Source organism: Equus przewalskii, chromosome 6 (genome assembly GCF_037783145.1).
Source record: "Equus przewalskii isolate Varuska chromosome 6, EquPr2, whole genome shotgun sequence".
In the NCBI taxonomy this organism is placed as follows: Eukaryota; Metazoa; Chordata; class Mammalia; order Perissodactyla; family Equidae; genus Equus; species Equus przewalskii.
In genome coordinates this window covers 60,477,632-60,496,126 of record NC_091836.1, presented here as the reverse complement: position 1 = coordinate 60,496,126, position 18,495 = coordinate 60,477,632, and the positions used below count along the sequence as shown (strand labels likewise).

General features: G+C 36.9%; 1 protein-coding gene across 16 annotated transcripts in view; it reads right to left on the bottom strand.

The window, feature by feature from the left end:
• DLG2 (discs large MAGUK scaffold protein 2) overlaps positions 1–18,495 on the bottom strand; it is a 1,822,408-nt gene that overhangs the window by 1,450,620 nt on the left and 353,293 nt on the right. For 9 of the 16 annotated variants that reach the window (XM_070625668.1, XM_070625660.1, XM_070625663.1 and 6 more), the window contains exon 4: positions 11,135–11,230. The exons of the other annotated variants lie outside the window; for them this stretch is intronic. In XM_070625668.1, the coding sequence (XP_070481769.1) occupies positions 11,135–11,230 (96 nt within the window). The remainder of the gene's footprint in view (positions 1–11,134; positions 11,231–18,495) is intronic. 16 annotated transcript variants of the gene reach the window in all.

Sequence of the window (18,495 nt, the reverse complement as noted above, 5' to 3'; positions counted from 1 at the left end):
CTATAGCACTTTAGAGTTGACAAAGCACTTGTGACATTCTCACCAGCTTGAAAGTTTAAATGACTTCCAAGGACATATACCTAGTAACTTATTGCAAGTCTAGGGCTTTGTTAGTCATGATCAGAGCAGAGACAGTCAGAGATTAGAAATAGGAAGTAAATTGGGTAGCAGAGTAAGATAGACATTTCACAAGGTATCCTTGGAAGAAAGGTACCTTTGAAACTACATTCCATTTTCCTAGAGTGGAAAAAGGTAAGACATGGGCAAACTGGCAGAAGGAGACTGATTAGTCTTCTGACCCTGGCTGTTCACAGATGAAAGCACTTTGGAAACCACAAAGACGCACAGAAATGAAAGGCAAGTCATCTAGCACAGTTCCAGGCGTACAATATACACTCCCTAAGTCAACATGTTTGTTGAGGGCTTACTATATGATATTTTGATTGTCTGTATCACCCACTAGACTAAGAGGTCTTTAAAGGCAGTTTTGACCCTATATTCCCATTGCCTAGTCTAGTATCTCCTTCTTTTTTTTTTTTTTTTTTTAAGATTTTATTTTTTCCTTTTTCTCCCCAAAGCCCCCCAGTACATAGTTGTATATTCTTCGTTGTGGGTCCTTCTAGTTGTGGCATGTGGGACGCTGCCTCAGCGTGGTTTGATGAGCGGTGCCATGTCCGTGCCCAGGATTCGAACCAACGAAACACTGGGCCGCCTGCAGCGGAGCGCACAGACTTAACCACTCGGCCACGGGGCCAGCCCCAAGTCTAGTATCTCCTTCTTTCAACAAATATACTTAATGGACTTACGTGGGAACACAAGGGTGAAAACAAACTAGCAGAATCCCTGCCCACAAGTGAATCGACAACTATAGCACAGTACAGCAAGCACTGAGGTATTTGAGAATCACAAAGCAGAGAGAGGCATTTATCCTAGAATGGAGTAGTCAGGGAAGGCTTTCTAGAGAGGAGCCTTGAGCTGAGTTGAGAGGGACTCACGGAAGTTAGCTACAAGTTGTGAGGAAGAAGAATTATATGCACTCTATTATATTTGAAAAAGAAGTGAATCAGTAATATCTTTCATCTTTCTACAATCAGCTTACATGAACACATTCAAAGAGTTTTCATTAAATAAAAGTACTTTAGAGCAGGCATTTCACAAACTGACCACACAGTCTCTCCTGGGGAAAAAAAGAGCATGATTCACCTAACGTTAAGTGTGTACAAATGTGCTATAAAAGCATATAGAATAAACATGTTCTATAATCATTAGGTTGTATTTACCACATATGATTAATTAGCTAATGTTTCTATGTTTAGATAAAAGTAAAGAGCTAACATTTTAAAGTGTACTTCCATCTAGGATGCAGCTTTCTACTTTGCAAATAGCTTGCCTTCCATTGATTTTCCTCAGCCATAAAGATGATAGAAGATAATCCACTCCTTCACCTCAAGGGAAACATTCTTTTATTTTTAAAATTAACAAGGTATCCAATTAAAGCATATTTTTTGCAGACATAGAGCTCAATTAGGCCTGTGACTTCACAAGAAGTATTTGGCAAGATATAAAGTCACAGCCTGCAAACGGCTCTACTTGATACTCCTTAAGGTTAATGATATCAAGCCACAAATATATTGATTCTTAGTAAAATCTATCATTGGAAGCTTGGCATCAGAAAATTACTATTGTAAATTACTTGTGTTAAACCTGTACCTTAACCATTTAAATGAATTACTTTTATGTTGTTTCCAACAGGAAAAAAATCTCGAGTAGTGAAATATATCCTGTGCTTATTCTCCTAGAATCTAAGCCACTTGAGGGCAGATATAATGTATATCTCTGTCATCTAGCATTGTACCTGCTCTTAAAAGGTACAAAATAAATATTTTTGGAATTAAATAATGATCAGAGTTCCAGTTATGCCATTTATTTTTCTTGATAGATTTTGAAATACCTACAATATGCATTCTTTGTCCACATAAGAACCATATTGCATACAGTAACTATTATATATATATGAAAGAATATATATAATGTATATTATATATATTTAAGAAAGAAATAGATTGATGCATATAGCTCAAGATATTTGCAACTACAAATATTTTTATTGCAAATCCAGTCTAATGCAAGAAGTTTGGTTTGGAACAATCTGATCTATAATGGAAAAGGGCAGTCCAGCTGAAGTGCTGCAACAACCACAGATGCTGCTAAAACTAGGTGTTTGCCCTTGTGATAGAAAAACAGTAATAAATATAAGCATTTTTATTAATAATAGAAGTAATTTATCAAGGGGTTATTATCTGAAGTACCATGGAAGATATTTTATACATATTATTTCTGATAGTCACAAAACCCTCAGAAAGGAAATTCTCATTTTATAGACGAAGAAACTGAAGCTCCCTGAGATTATACAATTTGCCGTAGCTGACATAGCACCTAGGTGACTCGAAACCAGAGTGCAAAGTCTGTGTGCTTTCCATCTCATCATATCTCAAATCCTGAGGCAGTTTCTGCTTCCCTGGCTCTAACCTGAAAGTGTGGTACACACAGATCCAAAATGCCCCCTCTAGCCAAAGGTAGCTTGAACTCTGTGCAGACTAATTACAAACAACTTGGGATCCCTCTAAAAAGACAGGTCTATCTCTAGGCTCCTATACTGAGAAATTTGTAGCTTATAAGGGCCTTAGGAGAAACCCAGAAGGAATGGACTCCACTAATCTTAGAAAGATTAGCTCCGAAGGAAATAACTGAAGAAATCCACCCACGTGGACTCCCATCCCCGTCTGTCTGTTCCTCATACACCCAGGACAGCAGGCGCATGAATGACATGCGCAAAGCTGGTTAGCTTAGTAAAATAAATAGTCTGCAGGCAGGTCACGGCAAAATGCCTGCCCTCATTTCCAAACTCTCCAGGGGCAAATAGAAAATTAGGATCAACTAGAAAATAACCGACTTTTTCAGAGAGTTTCCATAATAAAATATTATCTAGATAGTACTGGATCCTGAAAATAATTCATGAAAGACAGGAGTATATGCATTTTATGCATGTTAAATGTGTGTATGTCTTTGTAAAAGAAACATAAAAATTAAATAAGGAAAATTTTAAGTGAATCAAAAATTCCTACAGAAATCAAGAAATGGTCACTTTTTCACCTACTTTCTCACAATGGTTTTTAATTGTATGGATCATAATTGCATGTCAATTTTGCTTATATAAATGAATTGGAGCATAGCTAATTGACAACCATATAACTCCCCCCCTTATTATTATCGTTAAAATCTAAACAACATTTGAAATTTAGATAATTATAGGTAAATAAACTATAAATGATGAAAACATTCGGTAAAAGTTCTGTTTCCCTAACAAATCAAAGTTTATATAAACTTTGCTGAACATCAAATACATTCCTTATGAGGTTCAATTTTTCCTACTATTATACGCTGCTATGAGTTGAATAGAATCCAGAAATCCAAATAGCTGTGCACAAGCGACAAATCTAAAAAGCTATATGGTCTGAGATGCAATTTTGCTTTCAAGTTAATATAAATGACCTCAGTAATAAGCTGAATGCCCTTCCCACACTCTACCTTCCCTAACCCCATCACACTGGTCTGCTATCTGTTCCCCAAATACAGTATTTCACTCTCACTCTTCCTCAGGGCATTGAATTTGTTGTTCCCTCTACCAGAAATTCTCTTCCCCTGGATCATAACATGGCTGGCTCCTTCTTCCCATTCAGGTCTCTGCTTAAATGCTACCACTTCACTAAGACCTTCTCCAACTGACCTCTTTAATTAAATTAGATTCCCTTCCATCATTGTCCATTACATAATCCTATTTATTTCCTTCATAGCCACTATCACAATCTGAAATAACCTTTTTATTCATATCTTACTATAACCTCTATTTGAAATTTATTCCTGAGAGCAAGAAGCTTGTCTGTTTTGTCCATGGGTGTATCACCAGTGTTTAGAACAGTGCCCAGCATACAACAGATGCTAACTAAAGACTTTTTTTTTTTTGAGGAAGATTAGCCCTGAGCTAACATCTGTTGCCAATCCTCCTCTTTTTGCTGAGGAAGACGGTCCCTGAGCTAACATCCATGCCCATATTCCTCTACTTTATATGTGGGACGCCTGCCACAGCATGTCTTGACAAGCGGTGCATAGTTCCACACCCAGGATCCAAACCAGCGAACACTGGGCCGTAGAAGCAGAATGTGCAAACTTAACCACTGCACCACCAGGCTGGCCCCTGAAAACTTTTTTGAAGGAATTAATAAGATGCATCACAAGGAAACTCTTACTTTTATTTTTTATTTATTTTTTTTGAGGAAGATTGGCCCTGAGCTAACATCTGTGCCCATCTTCCTCTATTTTTTATGTGGGACATCTGCCACGAATGGCTTGATAAGCAGTGCATAGGTCACACTCAGCATCTGGACCAGTGCACCCTGGGCCGCCCAAGCAGGGGGAGTGAACTTAACTGCTACGCCACCAGGCCGGCCCCAGGAAACTCTTACTTTTAAAATAGGGTTAGAATCAAGAGTCCAACAGGAAATTTTCCCTCTATTGCTTTTAATATAGCTTGGTTTCTAAAGATGTGATTTGTAGTAATCTTAGTATTTATGAATTTATAAAATAAAGAATAGTTTTCAGATTCGGCATTACCTTTTTATTGAGCAGACTATGATTAGGCACATTCACGTACATGTTATCATTAAGTATTCATAACAACTTTAAATTAAATATAATTTTACAGGTGATGAAATCAAGACTCATAAAAATTGAATTGCCCAAATTTATAAAACTACTGAACTGGTAAAGCAGTATACGGTGGTCACTCCACTGACTGAGCTGATGAACCAAGATATCAACCTAGATTATCTAACTCCAAGTCCCACCCTCTCTTTGATATAATGGTGATCTGCTATTACTTTCAAAATCATTGAACTCACTGATCCAGGTAGTAAACACAATAAACTTCAAATGTTTGGTTCTAAGTGCTCTATATCTGAAACAGACTATACTTCACTGTTTTCAAACATACGTAAAAACCAGGTCCCTAAATACAGATACATCAAATGACCAGAATCTCATTTCTGTAGTAATTGTGTTGCTTTAGAGGCAGCTAGTAAATGAACAAATTGATATTTGGATTTACTCATTAAATATAGCTTTATGAATATGTCAGAGTTCGTAACACAAAATCCAGATCTCCTGCAATGCTAGTATAAAAGTCTAGTCATTGATCTTGAATAGGCAGAACACTGACCCTGAGGCACTAAAAGATGCTCAAAGAGAAAGCACAACATCTTCATCAACCTGGAAATGAGGAGTAATTACATTCTATGTTTTAAATTAGTAAACCAAATTAGACAGAGTTGACCACAGTTAGTTATCATCTGCTGTATGCTGGGGACTGTTCTAAACACTGGTGATACAGCCATGGACAAAACAGACTTCCAATAAAAAGAGAGATTATTCCTCCATTAATTCCAGATACTTAGAAGTTTGCCATTATACTTTCACTGACATTGGAAAGTAGAAAATATACTCAATGCTAAAATACTTTGAGTATTATGAGTTTAATAAAAAGAATATCCAGATAATATTTAAACTTACCCAGATGAAATGAGCTACCTTGGGAGGTAGTAAATATCCTCTAACTAGAGGCTTTCCAGCAGATGATAGATTCCCCTTTAGCAAGGCAGCAATAGAGGAGATTTAAGACTGAGGAGAGTCATTGCCCTGGATTACCATTAAACTTACTTTTAATCCTCTGATTCTGTAGTATTTTTTAACTTAGTTCTCCAGGAAGATTAACTCAGAACATCACTTTTAAAATAAGGACCATGGAGAGCATCTAATGTACACATATAAAGGCAAGGGAGTCCTCGTTCTGCTCTCATTCCCTAAAACAAACATAAAAATCCTCTTTTCCATGGCTGAGTAGCATTAAGGAAAAGAAGTTTCCTTATAAATATTTGCAAGGAGAGTAAATAGAGAAATAGAGCTGAGCTGCAAAATTATTCTCAATCAGAAGGTACTGGGGCCGGCCAAGTGGTGTAGTGGTTAATTTTGTGCACTCTGCTTTGGCAGCCCAGGGTTCGTGCGTTTGGATCCCAAGCGCGGATCTACACACCCCTCATCAAGTCATGCTATGGTGGCATCCCATATACAAAATAGAGGAAGATTGGCACAGATGTTAGCTCAGTGACAATGTTCTCAAGCAAAAAGAGGAAGATTGGTGGCAGATGCTAGCTCAGGGCCAATCTTCCTTACCAAGAAACAAACAAACAAACCCTCTCCAAGATTACTGCAAATTCCTGGGAGGTTTAGGAAAAAAAAAAAGGAATGTGGTGGTGTTTAACAGAGTACATTAACAGATACATTCTAGTCTTAAAAAAAATAAGGGCAATATAGGGATTCTCTACAATAATTTCCCTATTCTATCAAAGTGTTACGAATGTATTATTACTTAAAAGGACCCATAAATTATTTAACCAAAGCCCTTAACTTTAGATTAGGAAACTGAGGCACAAATAAGCCGAGTGATTTGCCCAAGAACACTCAGACAGTAAGTGTACAAAGACAATGACCCAAGTTCCCTGGCTTCCAGTTATGACTCATCCCTATACCATGCTTCCTTTCCAGTCTGATGCATTTCCTATAGTCAAGTTTCTCTCCACCTTGTTACCTATTTGTTCTTGTTAAAAGGCACTGAACTTTCTGTCCCATCCATTGTAGTATTTGCATAGTATCCACTAAGTCCTTTTACCAACCACTTCTAATTCACAAGATCGGCTAGAATCTGTTTTCTGCTTAAGAAATTAGATTTACAATACCAAACAACTTAAATATTATCTCAAACAAAATATTTCTAAGAGGCATTTAGTACTCTGGTCATGTCTCCAAATGTACGCAATAACCAGAGCACTTAGTTGTCAGTCCCTTCACATATAACTATTTCATTTGATCCTGATTAAACCTCTATAGGATAGGCACAAATAGGTATTATCTACATTTTACAAATAAAAATAGAGGTCATTTATCTGCTCAAAGTCACAGGACTAATTAGTGGTAGAGCTAAGAAACAAACTCTGGTCTCTGATTGGATCTTTTGCTCTTTCTCTCTATCATACTGTCCTACTTTTGATGTCACACTTGGTTATTAACTAATATGTCCAACTTCTCTCAAAACATTTCCTCTTAGCTGTTCCAGTATTATCTCAAATTTAAGATGTCATCATTTAATTCACCCTATTTATCTATTAGTCAACATAAATATCCCCATTTTTGTTGTGATATCACTCAACTCTCAATCTACTTAGTCACCAAGTCTTGTCAATTCTTTCTTTGGTTCCCTCCTCTTTCTATGATCTGATTAAAAATCCTTATTTTTTTCTCACTAGGACTCTTGAAGACTCAATCACCAAACTTTCCTTTTGTTTGCTAGGTTTACTTAAACACAGAACATACTCCTAAAGGTACTTCTAATTATTTAAAATTGTTTAAAGGAAATAATAGTGATGTCTTTTCTTTTTTTCCAGTAAAAATAAGTCACGTACCCATGCCTTATAAAATCAGCCCTAACCCTCAACTCAGGGCAGCAGAAGCTCTGATTGCCCATGGGTCCTGTCCCCATGCTATTTCACACTACTCTCCAAATGAAAAGAGCACTACTGCCAGATCTTGAGAGTCCAAGAAATCTTTCTTTCAACTCCTCGGCTCACCAACCCCACATCAATAGGAATAAAATAAAAATGAAGGAACTATATTAAATATAAAATATTTCTCCAACAATATAGGTCTAAAATTCCTAATGAGGTTTTGTTTTCATTTTCCATATTTTAATTTTCCTACCTTATTTACATAATTTCATCTGTTCTGAAAAACATATCAACAACAAATTTGGGAAACTGTATTGCCCTTTCTAAATTCAGGGTTTTGGACATCATATGACAGGTGGCAACATCATGATTCACTTAAGCCTTAAACTGGAGCAAGACTGAAAACACTGCTTTGAAAGGAGCTGAAATCAATTGTGTAAGCCTTAATAATGAGAGAAGCACCTCCAAACATATTGAAATTAGGCTAAAAGTATAACAAAGAGGGGGGAAGTTTCCCCACTGAACACAGATAAGGAATGCATTGAAAGTTATTTCTGATCTGATTTCTATGGATCAATAGCTTTAAGGAAGATATCTCCCATCTGGCAAAATAGCTTCCAGAAGACTGTTATGAATTAAGTTATAGTCAAAAGTGGGCAACTGAGAAAGAGAAGAGAGCAATAAAGGACACTAACATGTGTTTCTGAATGATGTTAGAAAATCAGCCTCCAGAGTTCTTTGGGCATATCACTGAACAAATGAGAAACACAAACAAGAAACCTAAAGAATACACAATTCTTCCTATCTGAATTGCCTTATAAATCTTCAAATCACTTTCTAGGCCTTCCCTAAATTGACTGGTTTAGAGCATGTGACAGGAAAGACGGTGAGTGACTCCCCAGAGAGAAGTCCAAGGTTTATTACTCATAGCAGTGGTTCTCAAATTGTAGCATACCTAAGAATCGCTTAGAGGGCTTATTAAAACACAGATGTCTAGGTCCCACCCCCAGCATTTCTGATTTAGTTGGTCTAGGGTGAAGCCCAAGAATTTACTTTTCTAACAAGTCCCTAAAGGAGGCTAATGCTGCTGGTTGAGGAACCATACTTCAAGAACTACTGGCCTATGAATGGGGTTGTTGAAATTTTCTAAAGTTAATGCGGCCTAATGAAGCTATTCCTATTGTTCTAGATATATATCTATCACATAAGTTTAAATTTGTGTGAGGCTCATTAGCTGTTGCTGGCTAAAATACTTTAATTATATTATCAGTGGGTCCTCTATTTATACAATATAATTTATTGTCTGCTATTGACAGTCATAGAATGATTAGACTTTAGATGTGGAAGAATCCTTAGGAATAATCTAATCTAATACCCTAATTCTGAAGATGAAGAAGCCAAAGTCCAGTGTCATGTTTATTAGATCTACACAGTTGTGATTTCCAAATTGTGATTTACTGTCAACAACCTTTGAAGAATGGCCTATGAACTAAACAGTTACAACAACAGGTTCACACAATAATCATGACTCTTCTTTTGTTTGTTACATAATTAAGTTTTTTCTTAAGATAATTAAGAAATTCTCACTTTATGCTTATTTTAATTCAACCAGAACTTATTTTGAACAGTGACAAGTAGAAATCAGTCAGCAAAGCAGGAGCCTCTTCTTGGCCAAGTGGTTTCCAGGGAAAAAAATGTTATAGATTCTTAATTACGTAATATGGGCATGAATTCAAGAAAAACCTAAGAACTATTTGTAACAGAGTCCACCACCTCAATAAAATAAATATAAGACTTGCAATTCGTTTCAACAGAATGAAAACCTACTATTCACCAGGCAATACTAAACATGTTCATCTTCAGGATCTCATTAAAGCCTCATAACTAGCCTATCAGATAAAGAAACTGAAGATTTTAGAGTTTAAACAGCATAGGCTAGCAATATGTTTTCCCATGATAAAAACACAAAAGTTTCCCTAACATATTTGCCAGCACTTATTTAATTTAGCTGCTTGACAAGTTGGCACATTTGTATCCTACTACGGCCTGATGACTTCATTTTCAGGAAGCAAAAATACAAATATCCTCTTGGACAGTCAGGAAGTCTGAAGATTTGTTTTCTAAGTATTCATGAACCCAGTATGGATGTCCACTCTCCCTCTCCTCCTTTGGAGAAAAACAGTGCAGCTGCCAAATTAGATGACTTCCTTTCCTGGAAGCACATTTAGCATATTATAACAGTCTCAAATAGTTTAAATAACAGCTTCTATGTTAAACGAAAACATTTTTCAGCAGAGGAGACAATGGTCTTTTATAGAAGTATTCTATAAACTGGTGACTAGTTAAATTTGTCTCTAGGTTCCACGATTTCCTTAAAAAGGGAAGGACAATTCACCATACAACCTTTCTTATTTTAACAAAATTCCTCACAGTAATGATCAAAATTCATAATTGGGATTGACTCAGAACTCTGTCCAAATCCCAAGACCAAGTCAAGAGCAGGAGGCTCAATCAATTGGCAATGCCAGAAAATCAGTCCTAGTTATAAATGATACTCAACAGAGAAATTGTTCCTTTACTGACGTTTACCACTCATTGAGTATCAGTAGACATATCACCCTATATTTGAAGGCAACTTGCAGGCCTATGCAGCCATGTAGACTGTCTCTGCTTGCTAACAGAAGATTTAGAAGAAAGACAAGAAGAAACATCATTAAAGGTATATTTCAAGAAGTCTCAAAAAATCCAATTCCTGTGAAATAATCTCCCAAAAGAATTTTATGTATGCTTTAAATACTTAATCCATGTTCATAAAAATAATATTTGTGATTTATTTTCATTGTTTTCATGATTAAACTTGGTGTTTTTATTAATAAAGTGGAGAATGGAACCCCAATTTATATCACTGGGCCAAAGTAAATAAAGATCACTTTGTGACCACTGATCAGAAATAAATTAAATCTGAGTTGCCGATTAGTAAAATACTTGTACTTGGAAATACACATACTTTCCCAGGACTCAAGTTCTTCTTGATTTCATCATACAAAGCACTATAATCTCTTTAACATTACTCTGTAGATGATTGATTTTGATTTCCCATCTTGAATAAACACACATGATGACAATCATAAAAAAAAGTATGGCTGAAGTAGTTTTCAGATTGCTTAGGGGAAGATATTGCCAAAAAAAAAAAAACACCCCAATAGGACCAGAAAACCACTACCAAAGGGTAGTGTGACAGTTTTTTAGAAGGCCTGAACCAGACAAGAGAAGTGAAGTAGCTTACAAAATGGTTGTGTGATCACCAGCAACTTAAAAATATACATCAAAACACAGAAAACAAAATTCTCAAAATGAAAACACACAACTATTCAAAATGATACACAGTCCATCTCAGCTCAATAACAGGAAGACCCAATACGCTGACCAGGCCAAGGCCAGAAATCAGGTTATACGCCACAGAGTACAAAACATATCTTGCCCATTAAACACAGAAACAAAGAAAACACTCTAACACTTACACTTGTCTTTTTGTCAGTTGCATTCTCAAAACACTGATTGTCTTTATTTTGCTCAATACATGAAGCATTTTCCTTTGGTCCACTGCAACCTACAAGCTAAAAAAAGTTTAAAAAATCAATACTTTTTGCTTTCTGCAACATGAATTAAATGTTTTTCAAAATTTTAACATGCCCATTAAAATATGAGACCTGAATAAATATTATTAGATATTGCTTATCGCAGTTTTAGAATATGAATGCACTGTCTAATCCATCTTTCTATTGCTCCCAAAGAGAAAACATAAAATGGGACAGTTATTCAAAGGCAAGTTTATAAATTTCAAAGCTTTTCACCAGGGAGTGTTGAACTTGGATTATTCAAATGTAAATTGAAGATCTGGTAAAAGCTGAACATGGTTAATGGGAAGATCAAGACAGAAGGGTTGATCTCATCTTATATCAGTTCTCATACTCACAGGAATATCTACTCTATGGTACCTGTTAGAGCCTCAGAACAAGCAGAGGCACTGAGTGCCTTTGTTCTGGACTATCTTTCAAGAATCTTTGTATAATTACAGCTTTGAATGATAGAAATAATGTCTACTTCCAGAGCAAAGGATAGGTTTGCTTACTGACCGTTGTAAAAGATTTGTGTTCCCTAAATTGAGAAATGTTATTCTCCGTTGTGTGTGAATGTATCACTTGGCCATCTTTGCATCGATGCCATGTAGGAATTGGGGCTTGAGGAACTGGTTCAAGAAAATGCTGTCTAGAGGCAGAGTGGAAATAGATCTCAAAGTGAAGGGAGCAATCAGGGATCCTGTCCTTCTTGAGATCTAAGGCTGGGAGAGCCCCTCTCTGCCTCCTGCTGCACACCAGAGGAAGGTGGGGGCTTGGGGTTCAAGATGATGATGTAGGAAGATCCTGAACTCAACTCTTCCCATGGACATACTGCTACATGTGAAACAATTTCCTTTTAAAAAAACCTAAAGGCTGGCTGAGTGACAATTACAAATTGGGCAAACAAAAAGAAAATCACATCAGAGCAGGTAGGAGAGGCTGGAACACAATCTTGCCATAAACCCCACCCCCAGAGTGGGGACCTATGACCTCTTGGAACTCAAAACCCAAGCTTCTCCCTGAGGAACAAAGGGTTCATATCCCATATCAGGCACCCCAACTTTTAAGACATGCACTTGGGAGATGAGCCCCCAAAACGTTTAAGTTTCAAAATCAAAGAGGTGCCAGGCCCAACACCCACAAGACAGTAGAGATCTGAGAAACACCTCTTAAAGGGTTCATGTGCTTGGACTCACACACCCCAGGGTCCAGCTCAGAGGCAGACTATCATGCTCAGACTTAAAGTGAAGGAAGCTCATCTGCTTATATTAGAACCTTGGCCTGAGGGCCAAGCATCCAATTTAACACACACATCTAGGAGCCTACTAAAACACTCCTGGGATGGAGGCTGGCAGGTACCATCTTTGTGCTGTCCCTTTGCTGTTTTCCAGATCACCAGTATCTCCCAAAAGGGAGACTTTATACACATCTGGTGCCCCAATTTTTGTGGCTGCTTCCCAGGGGCATGCCTCTTGATTGCCTGGCTGTGGAGGCCAGGGGAACTTGCATTCCTGGTCACATTGGACTGTAATAATCAGTATCATCCAGAAAGGAGCTCATACACCTGTCTAGAACCCTGATTTTTGTGACTGCTGCCAGGGGCCACCTCTACATGGCCTGGCTCTGGTGGCCAGGGAGGCTTACACTTGTGGGTCCCACAGGACAATAACTAACAAAGAAAGAGTTTTTAAATAGCTACCACCCCGAGGGTACAGCAAGAGGCAATAGACCTAGGAGTTCAGTCTTTCTACAAAGGAGACCTATTTTGCTAGTCATCTTGACTGTGGCCTGGAGAGGCAGGCTTCTAAGGCATCTAGGGGCTGACGGTAATCCTTTCCAGAGACCTCAGAGAGCAGCGCTATCTTTGAGCTCACCTTCTGCCTTGCTCCAGAGCACCAGTGTCTCCTCGAGGGGAGCTTTACATGCATCTGGTGCCCAGGGGCTACCCCTTGGATCACCTGGTGCTGAGAGGTAGAGGGGCTTGCATTCCTGGGTCCCATGGGACCATGGCAATTGTAGCAAAGTGGCTTCTTTCGCAGAAAGCCATGGAGCTTCAGACTGAGGGGCAGGCTTCAGTTTTGGCACACATTGAGTGGCCTATGGAGCTACTTTAAAGGAACAAGTCTATGGGTGCCATCTTGTCACTATCCCTTAGCCTTGCTTCAGCTCACTGGTATCTCCCAGAAAGGAGCTTATACACTTATCTGGAGCCGTGAATTTTGCTATTGCTACCCAGGGGACTCCTCCAGATCACCCATCTCTGGTAGCCAATGGGCCTTGTGCTTGCAGCCTCACAGGACTGTATATATTTGCATACTTTTCAAAGCTGCTGCCTGAGGGTCTGGCTTCCAGTCAGCCAGAATCTAAGTGCTGAGATCCTCCCCTTTGGGACACTGACAGGTCTTGGCACATCCTCAACCACTGGGAAATATTAAAATATAATAGGCTGCTTGGACAAGCATAGAGGTTCAAGAGATGACTAAGAGGTGGGGCAGTGCTAAAGGAAAAGGTTCATCTCCTACCCAAGGCCACTCCTTCAAGACTGGCAGAGGGGGTTGTTTCATTACTGTATAGAAACCAACAGAGAGAGTCAATCAAAATTAAGAAAAAGGCCTATGTTCCAGATGAAAAAATAAGATAAAACCTCAGGAAAAAACCCTTTATTAAATGCAGATAAGTAATTTACCTAATAAAGAGTTCAAAGTAATGGTCATAAAGATGTTCACAGAACTGGGGAGAAGAATGACTAAACACGGTGAGAACTTCAACAAAGAGATGGAAAATATAAGGAAGTACCAAATAGAAGTTATAGAGCTAAGAATACAATAACTGAACCAAAAAATACTCTACAGTCATTCAATAGCAGGTGATGAAGCAGAAGAAACTGAAAGACAAAGCAATGGAACTCACCCAATCAGAGTAGCAAAAGAAAAAAGAATGAAAAAATGTGAAGATAGTTTAAGAGAGTTATGGGACCACATCAAACAAATTAATATTCACATTATAGGGCTCCTGGAAGGAGAATAGTGAGAGAAAGGGGAAGAAATCTTATTGAAAGAGATAATGGCTGAAAACATCACCAACTTGGGGAAGGAAATAGACATCCAAATCCAGAAAGCCGAGAGAGTTCCAAATAAGATGAACACAAAGAGACCCACACCAAGACACATTATAATTAAAATGTCAAAAGTTAAAGACAAGAAGAGAATATTAAAAGCAATAAGACAAAAACAACTTGTTATGTACAAAAGAACCCCATAAAACTATCACCAGATCTTTCAGCACAAACTTTGCAGGCCAGAAGGAATTGGTCCTCTATTCAAAATGCTAAAAGAAAAAACTTCCAACCAAGAATGTGCTACCTAGCAAAGTTATCATTCAGAACTGAAGGACAGATAAAGAATTTTCCAGACAAGCAAAAGATAAAGAAATTAATCACCATCAAACTGGCCTTATAAGAAATGTTACAGGGACTTCTTTAAGCTAAAAGGAAAGGGTGCTAATTAGGAACAAGAACTCATATGAAAGAATAAATCTCAGTGGAAAATTAAATATATATTAAAGGTAGTGGATTAATTACTTATAAAGCTGGTATGAGGTTAAAACAAAAAAGCAGTAAAAGTAACTATGATTACAATAATTAGTTAAGGGATACACAAGATAAAAAGATGTAAAATTACAGGCTGGCCCAGTGGTGCAGCGGTTAAGTTCACACGTTCCACTTCGGTAGCCTGAGGTTCGCTGGTTTGGATTCCAGGTGCAGAAACTCTGCATCACTCATCAAGCCATGCTGTGGCAGGTGTCCCACATATAAAGTAGAGGAAGATGGGCATTGATGTTAGCTCAGGACCTGTTTTCCTCAGCAAAAAGAGGAGGATTGGTGGCAGATGTTAGCTCAGGGCTAATCTTCCCCCTTCCCCCCCCCCAAAAAAAGATGTAAAATGTGACATGGAAAACATCAAATGTGAGAGGAAGGAGTAAAAATGTTGAGCTTTAGAATAGGATCAAACTTAAGTTATTATCAACTTAAAATAGACTATTATAGATATAAGTTGTTATACGTAAGCCTCATGGTAACCACAAAGCAAAACCTGTAGTAAATACACAAAACATAAAGAGAAAGGAATATCAGCATACTACTAGAGAAAATCATCAAACCACAAAGGAAGAGAGCAAGAGAAAAAGAAAGTAACAGAGAGAAATTACAAAAACAACTAGAAAACAATTAACAAAATGGCAACAAGCACATACCTATCAATAATTACTTTAAATGTAAATGTACGAAATTCTCCAATCAAAAGACATAGACTGGCTGAATGGATAAAGAAACTAGACCCATCTATATGCTGTCTACAAGAGACACGTTTTAGATGTAAAGACACACATAGACTGAAAGTAAAGAGATGGAAAAAGATATTCCATGCAAACGGAAACCAACAGAAAGCTGGAGTAGCTACAGTGATGACTGTAAATATTTATACACTCAACATGAGAGCACTGAATATATAAAACAAATACTAACAGACCTAAAGGGAGTAATAGGCAACAATACAATAATAGTGGGGATTTTAATATCCCACTTACATCAATGGATAAGTTATCCAGACAGAAAATAAATAAGAAACATCAGCCTTAAACAACTTGTTAGACCAGATGAAATGAACAGATATTTACAGAATATTCCATCCAAAAGCAACAGAAAACACATTCTTCTCAAGGACACATGGAACATTTTCCAAGATAGATCATATGTTTGATCACAAAATAAGTCTTAATAAATTTAAAAGGACTGAAATCATATCAAGTATATTTTTTTACCACAATGGTATGAATCTAGAAATTAATTACACAAAGCAAATTGGAAAATTCACAAGTATGTGGCGATTAAACAACATGCTACTGAAAAACTAATGGATCAAAAAAGAAATCAATGGAGAAACCAAAAAATACCTTGAGACAAATGAAAATAGTAATGTAACATACAAAAATATATGGGATACAGCAAAAGCAGTTCTAAGAGGGACGTTCATAGTGATAAATGCCTACCTCAAAAAACAAAAAAAGTCTCAAATAAACAACCTAACTTTACACCTCAAGGAACTAGAAAAAGAAGAATAAACACAGCTCAAAGCTAGGAGAAAGAAGGAAATAACTAAGATTAGAGCAGAAATAAATGAAATGGAAACTAAAAAGACAATAGAAAAGATCGATAAAAATAAGAGGTGTTTCTTTGAAAAGATAAACAAATTCGGAAATCTTTAGCTATACTCACCAAGAAAAAAGAGAGAGAACTTAAGTAAATAAAATCAGAAATGAAAGGGGAGATGTTACAACTGATACTACAGAAATACAAAGGATCATAAGAGACTACTGTGAACAATTATATGCCAACAAATTGGACAATCTAGAAGAAATGGATAAATAGGTAGAAACATACACCCTACCAAAAGTGAATCATGATGAAATAGAAAATCTGAACAGACCGATTACTAGCAAGGAGATTGAATCAGTAATCAAAAATCTCCCAACAAACAAGAGCCCAGGACCAGATGGCCTTGCTGGTGAATTCTACCAAACATTCAAAAAAGAATTAATATTAACCATTCTCAAATTCTTCCAAAAAATAGAAGAGGCAGGAACTCTTTCAAACACAATTTATGAGTCCAGAATTACCCTGACATATAAACCAGACAAAGATGCCACATAAAAAGAAAATTACAGGCCAATATCCCTGACGAACACAGATGCAAAAGTCCTCAACAAAATATTAGCAAACCAAATTCAACAATACATTAAAAGAATCATACACCATAATCAGTGGGATTTATTCTAGGAACGCAAGGATGGTTCAACATCCTCAAATCAGTCAATGGGATATAGCACATTAACAAAATGAAGGATAAACATCATATGACCATCTCAACAAATGCAGAAAAAGCATCTGAAAAAATTCAACAGCCATTTATGATAAAACTCTCAACAAAGCACATATAGAGGGAGCAAACCTCAACATAATAAAGGCTACGTATGACAAGCTCAGAACTAACATCATACTCAACAGTGAAAACCTGAAAGCTTTTCCTCTAACATCAGGAACAAGACAAAGATGTCCACTCTCACCACTTTTATTCAACATAGTATTGGAAGGCCTAGCCAGAGCAATTAGGCAAGAAAAAGAAATAAAAGGCATCTAAATTGGAAAGGAAGAAGTAAAACTGTCACTATTTGCAGATGACATGATATTATACATAGAAAACCCTAAAGAATCCATCAAAAAACTGTAAGAACTAATAAATGAATTCAGCAAAGTTGCTGGATACAAAATCAGTATGCAAAAATATGTTGTGTTTCTTAACACCAATAACGGAAGAGAAATTAAGAAACCAATTCTATTTACCACTGCATCAAAAAGAATAAAGTACCTAGGAATAAATTTAGCCAAGAAGGTGAAAGACCTGTATGTTGAAAACTACAAGACATTAATGAAGAAATTGAAGAAGACACAAATAAATGGAAAGATATTCTGTGCTCAAGGATAAGAAAAATTATTATTCTTAAAATTTCCATACTACCCAAAGTGATATACAGATTTAATGCAATCTCTATCAAAATTCCAATGGTATTTTTCACAGAAATAGAACAAACAATCCTAAAATGCTTATGAAACTACAAAAGACTCTGAACAGCCAAAGAAATCTTGAGAAAGAAGTACAAAGTGGAGGCATCATGCTCCCTGATTTTAAACTATATTACAAAGCTATAGTAATTAAACAGCATGGTATGGGCATAAAACCAGACACATAGATCAATGGAACAGAATAGACAGCCCAGAAATAAATCCATGCATATATGGTTAATTGATTTACAACAAAGAAGCCAAGATTATACAATAAGGAAAGGACAGTCTCTTCAATAAATGGTGCTGGGAAAATTGGACAGCCATATGCAAAAGAATGAAACTGGACCATTCTCTTACACCATACACAAAAATTAGCTCAAAATGGATTAAAGACTTGAACATAAGACTTGAAACCTTAAAACTTGTAGAAGAAAACAAAGCCAGTAAGCTCCTTGACATAGGTCTTGGTGATGATTCTTTGAATCTGATACCAAAAGCAAAAGCAACAAAGGCAAAATAAATAAGTGGGACTACATCAAACTAAAAAGCTTCTGCACAGCAAAGGAAACCATCAACAAAATGAAAAGGCACCCTATTGAATGGGAAAAAATAATTGCAAAACATATGCATATCTGATACAGAG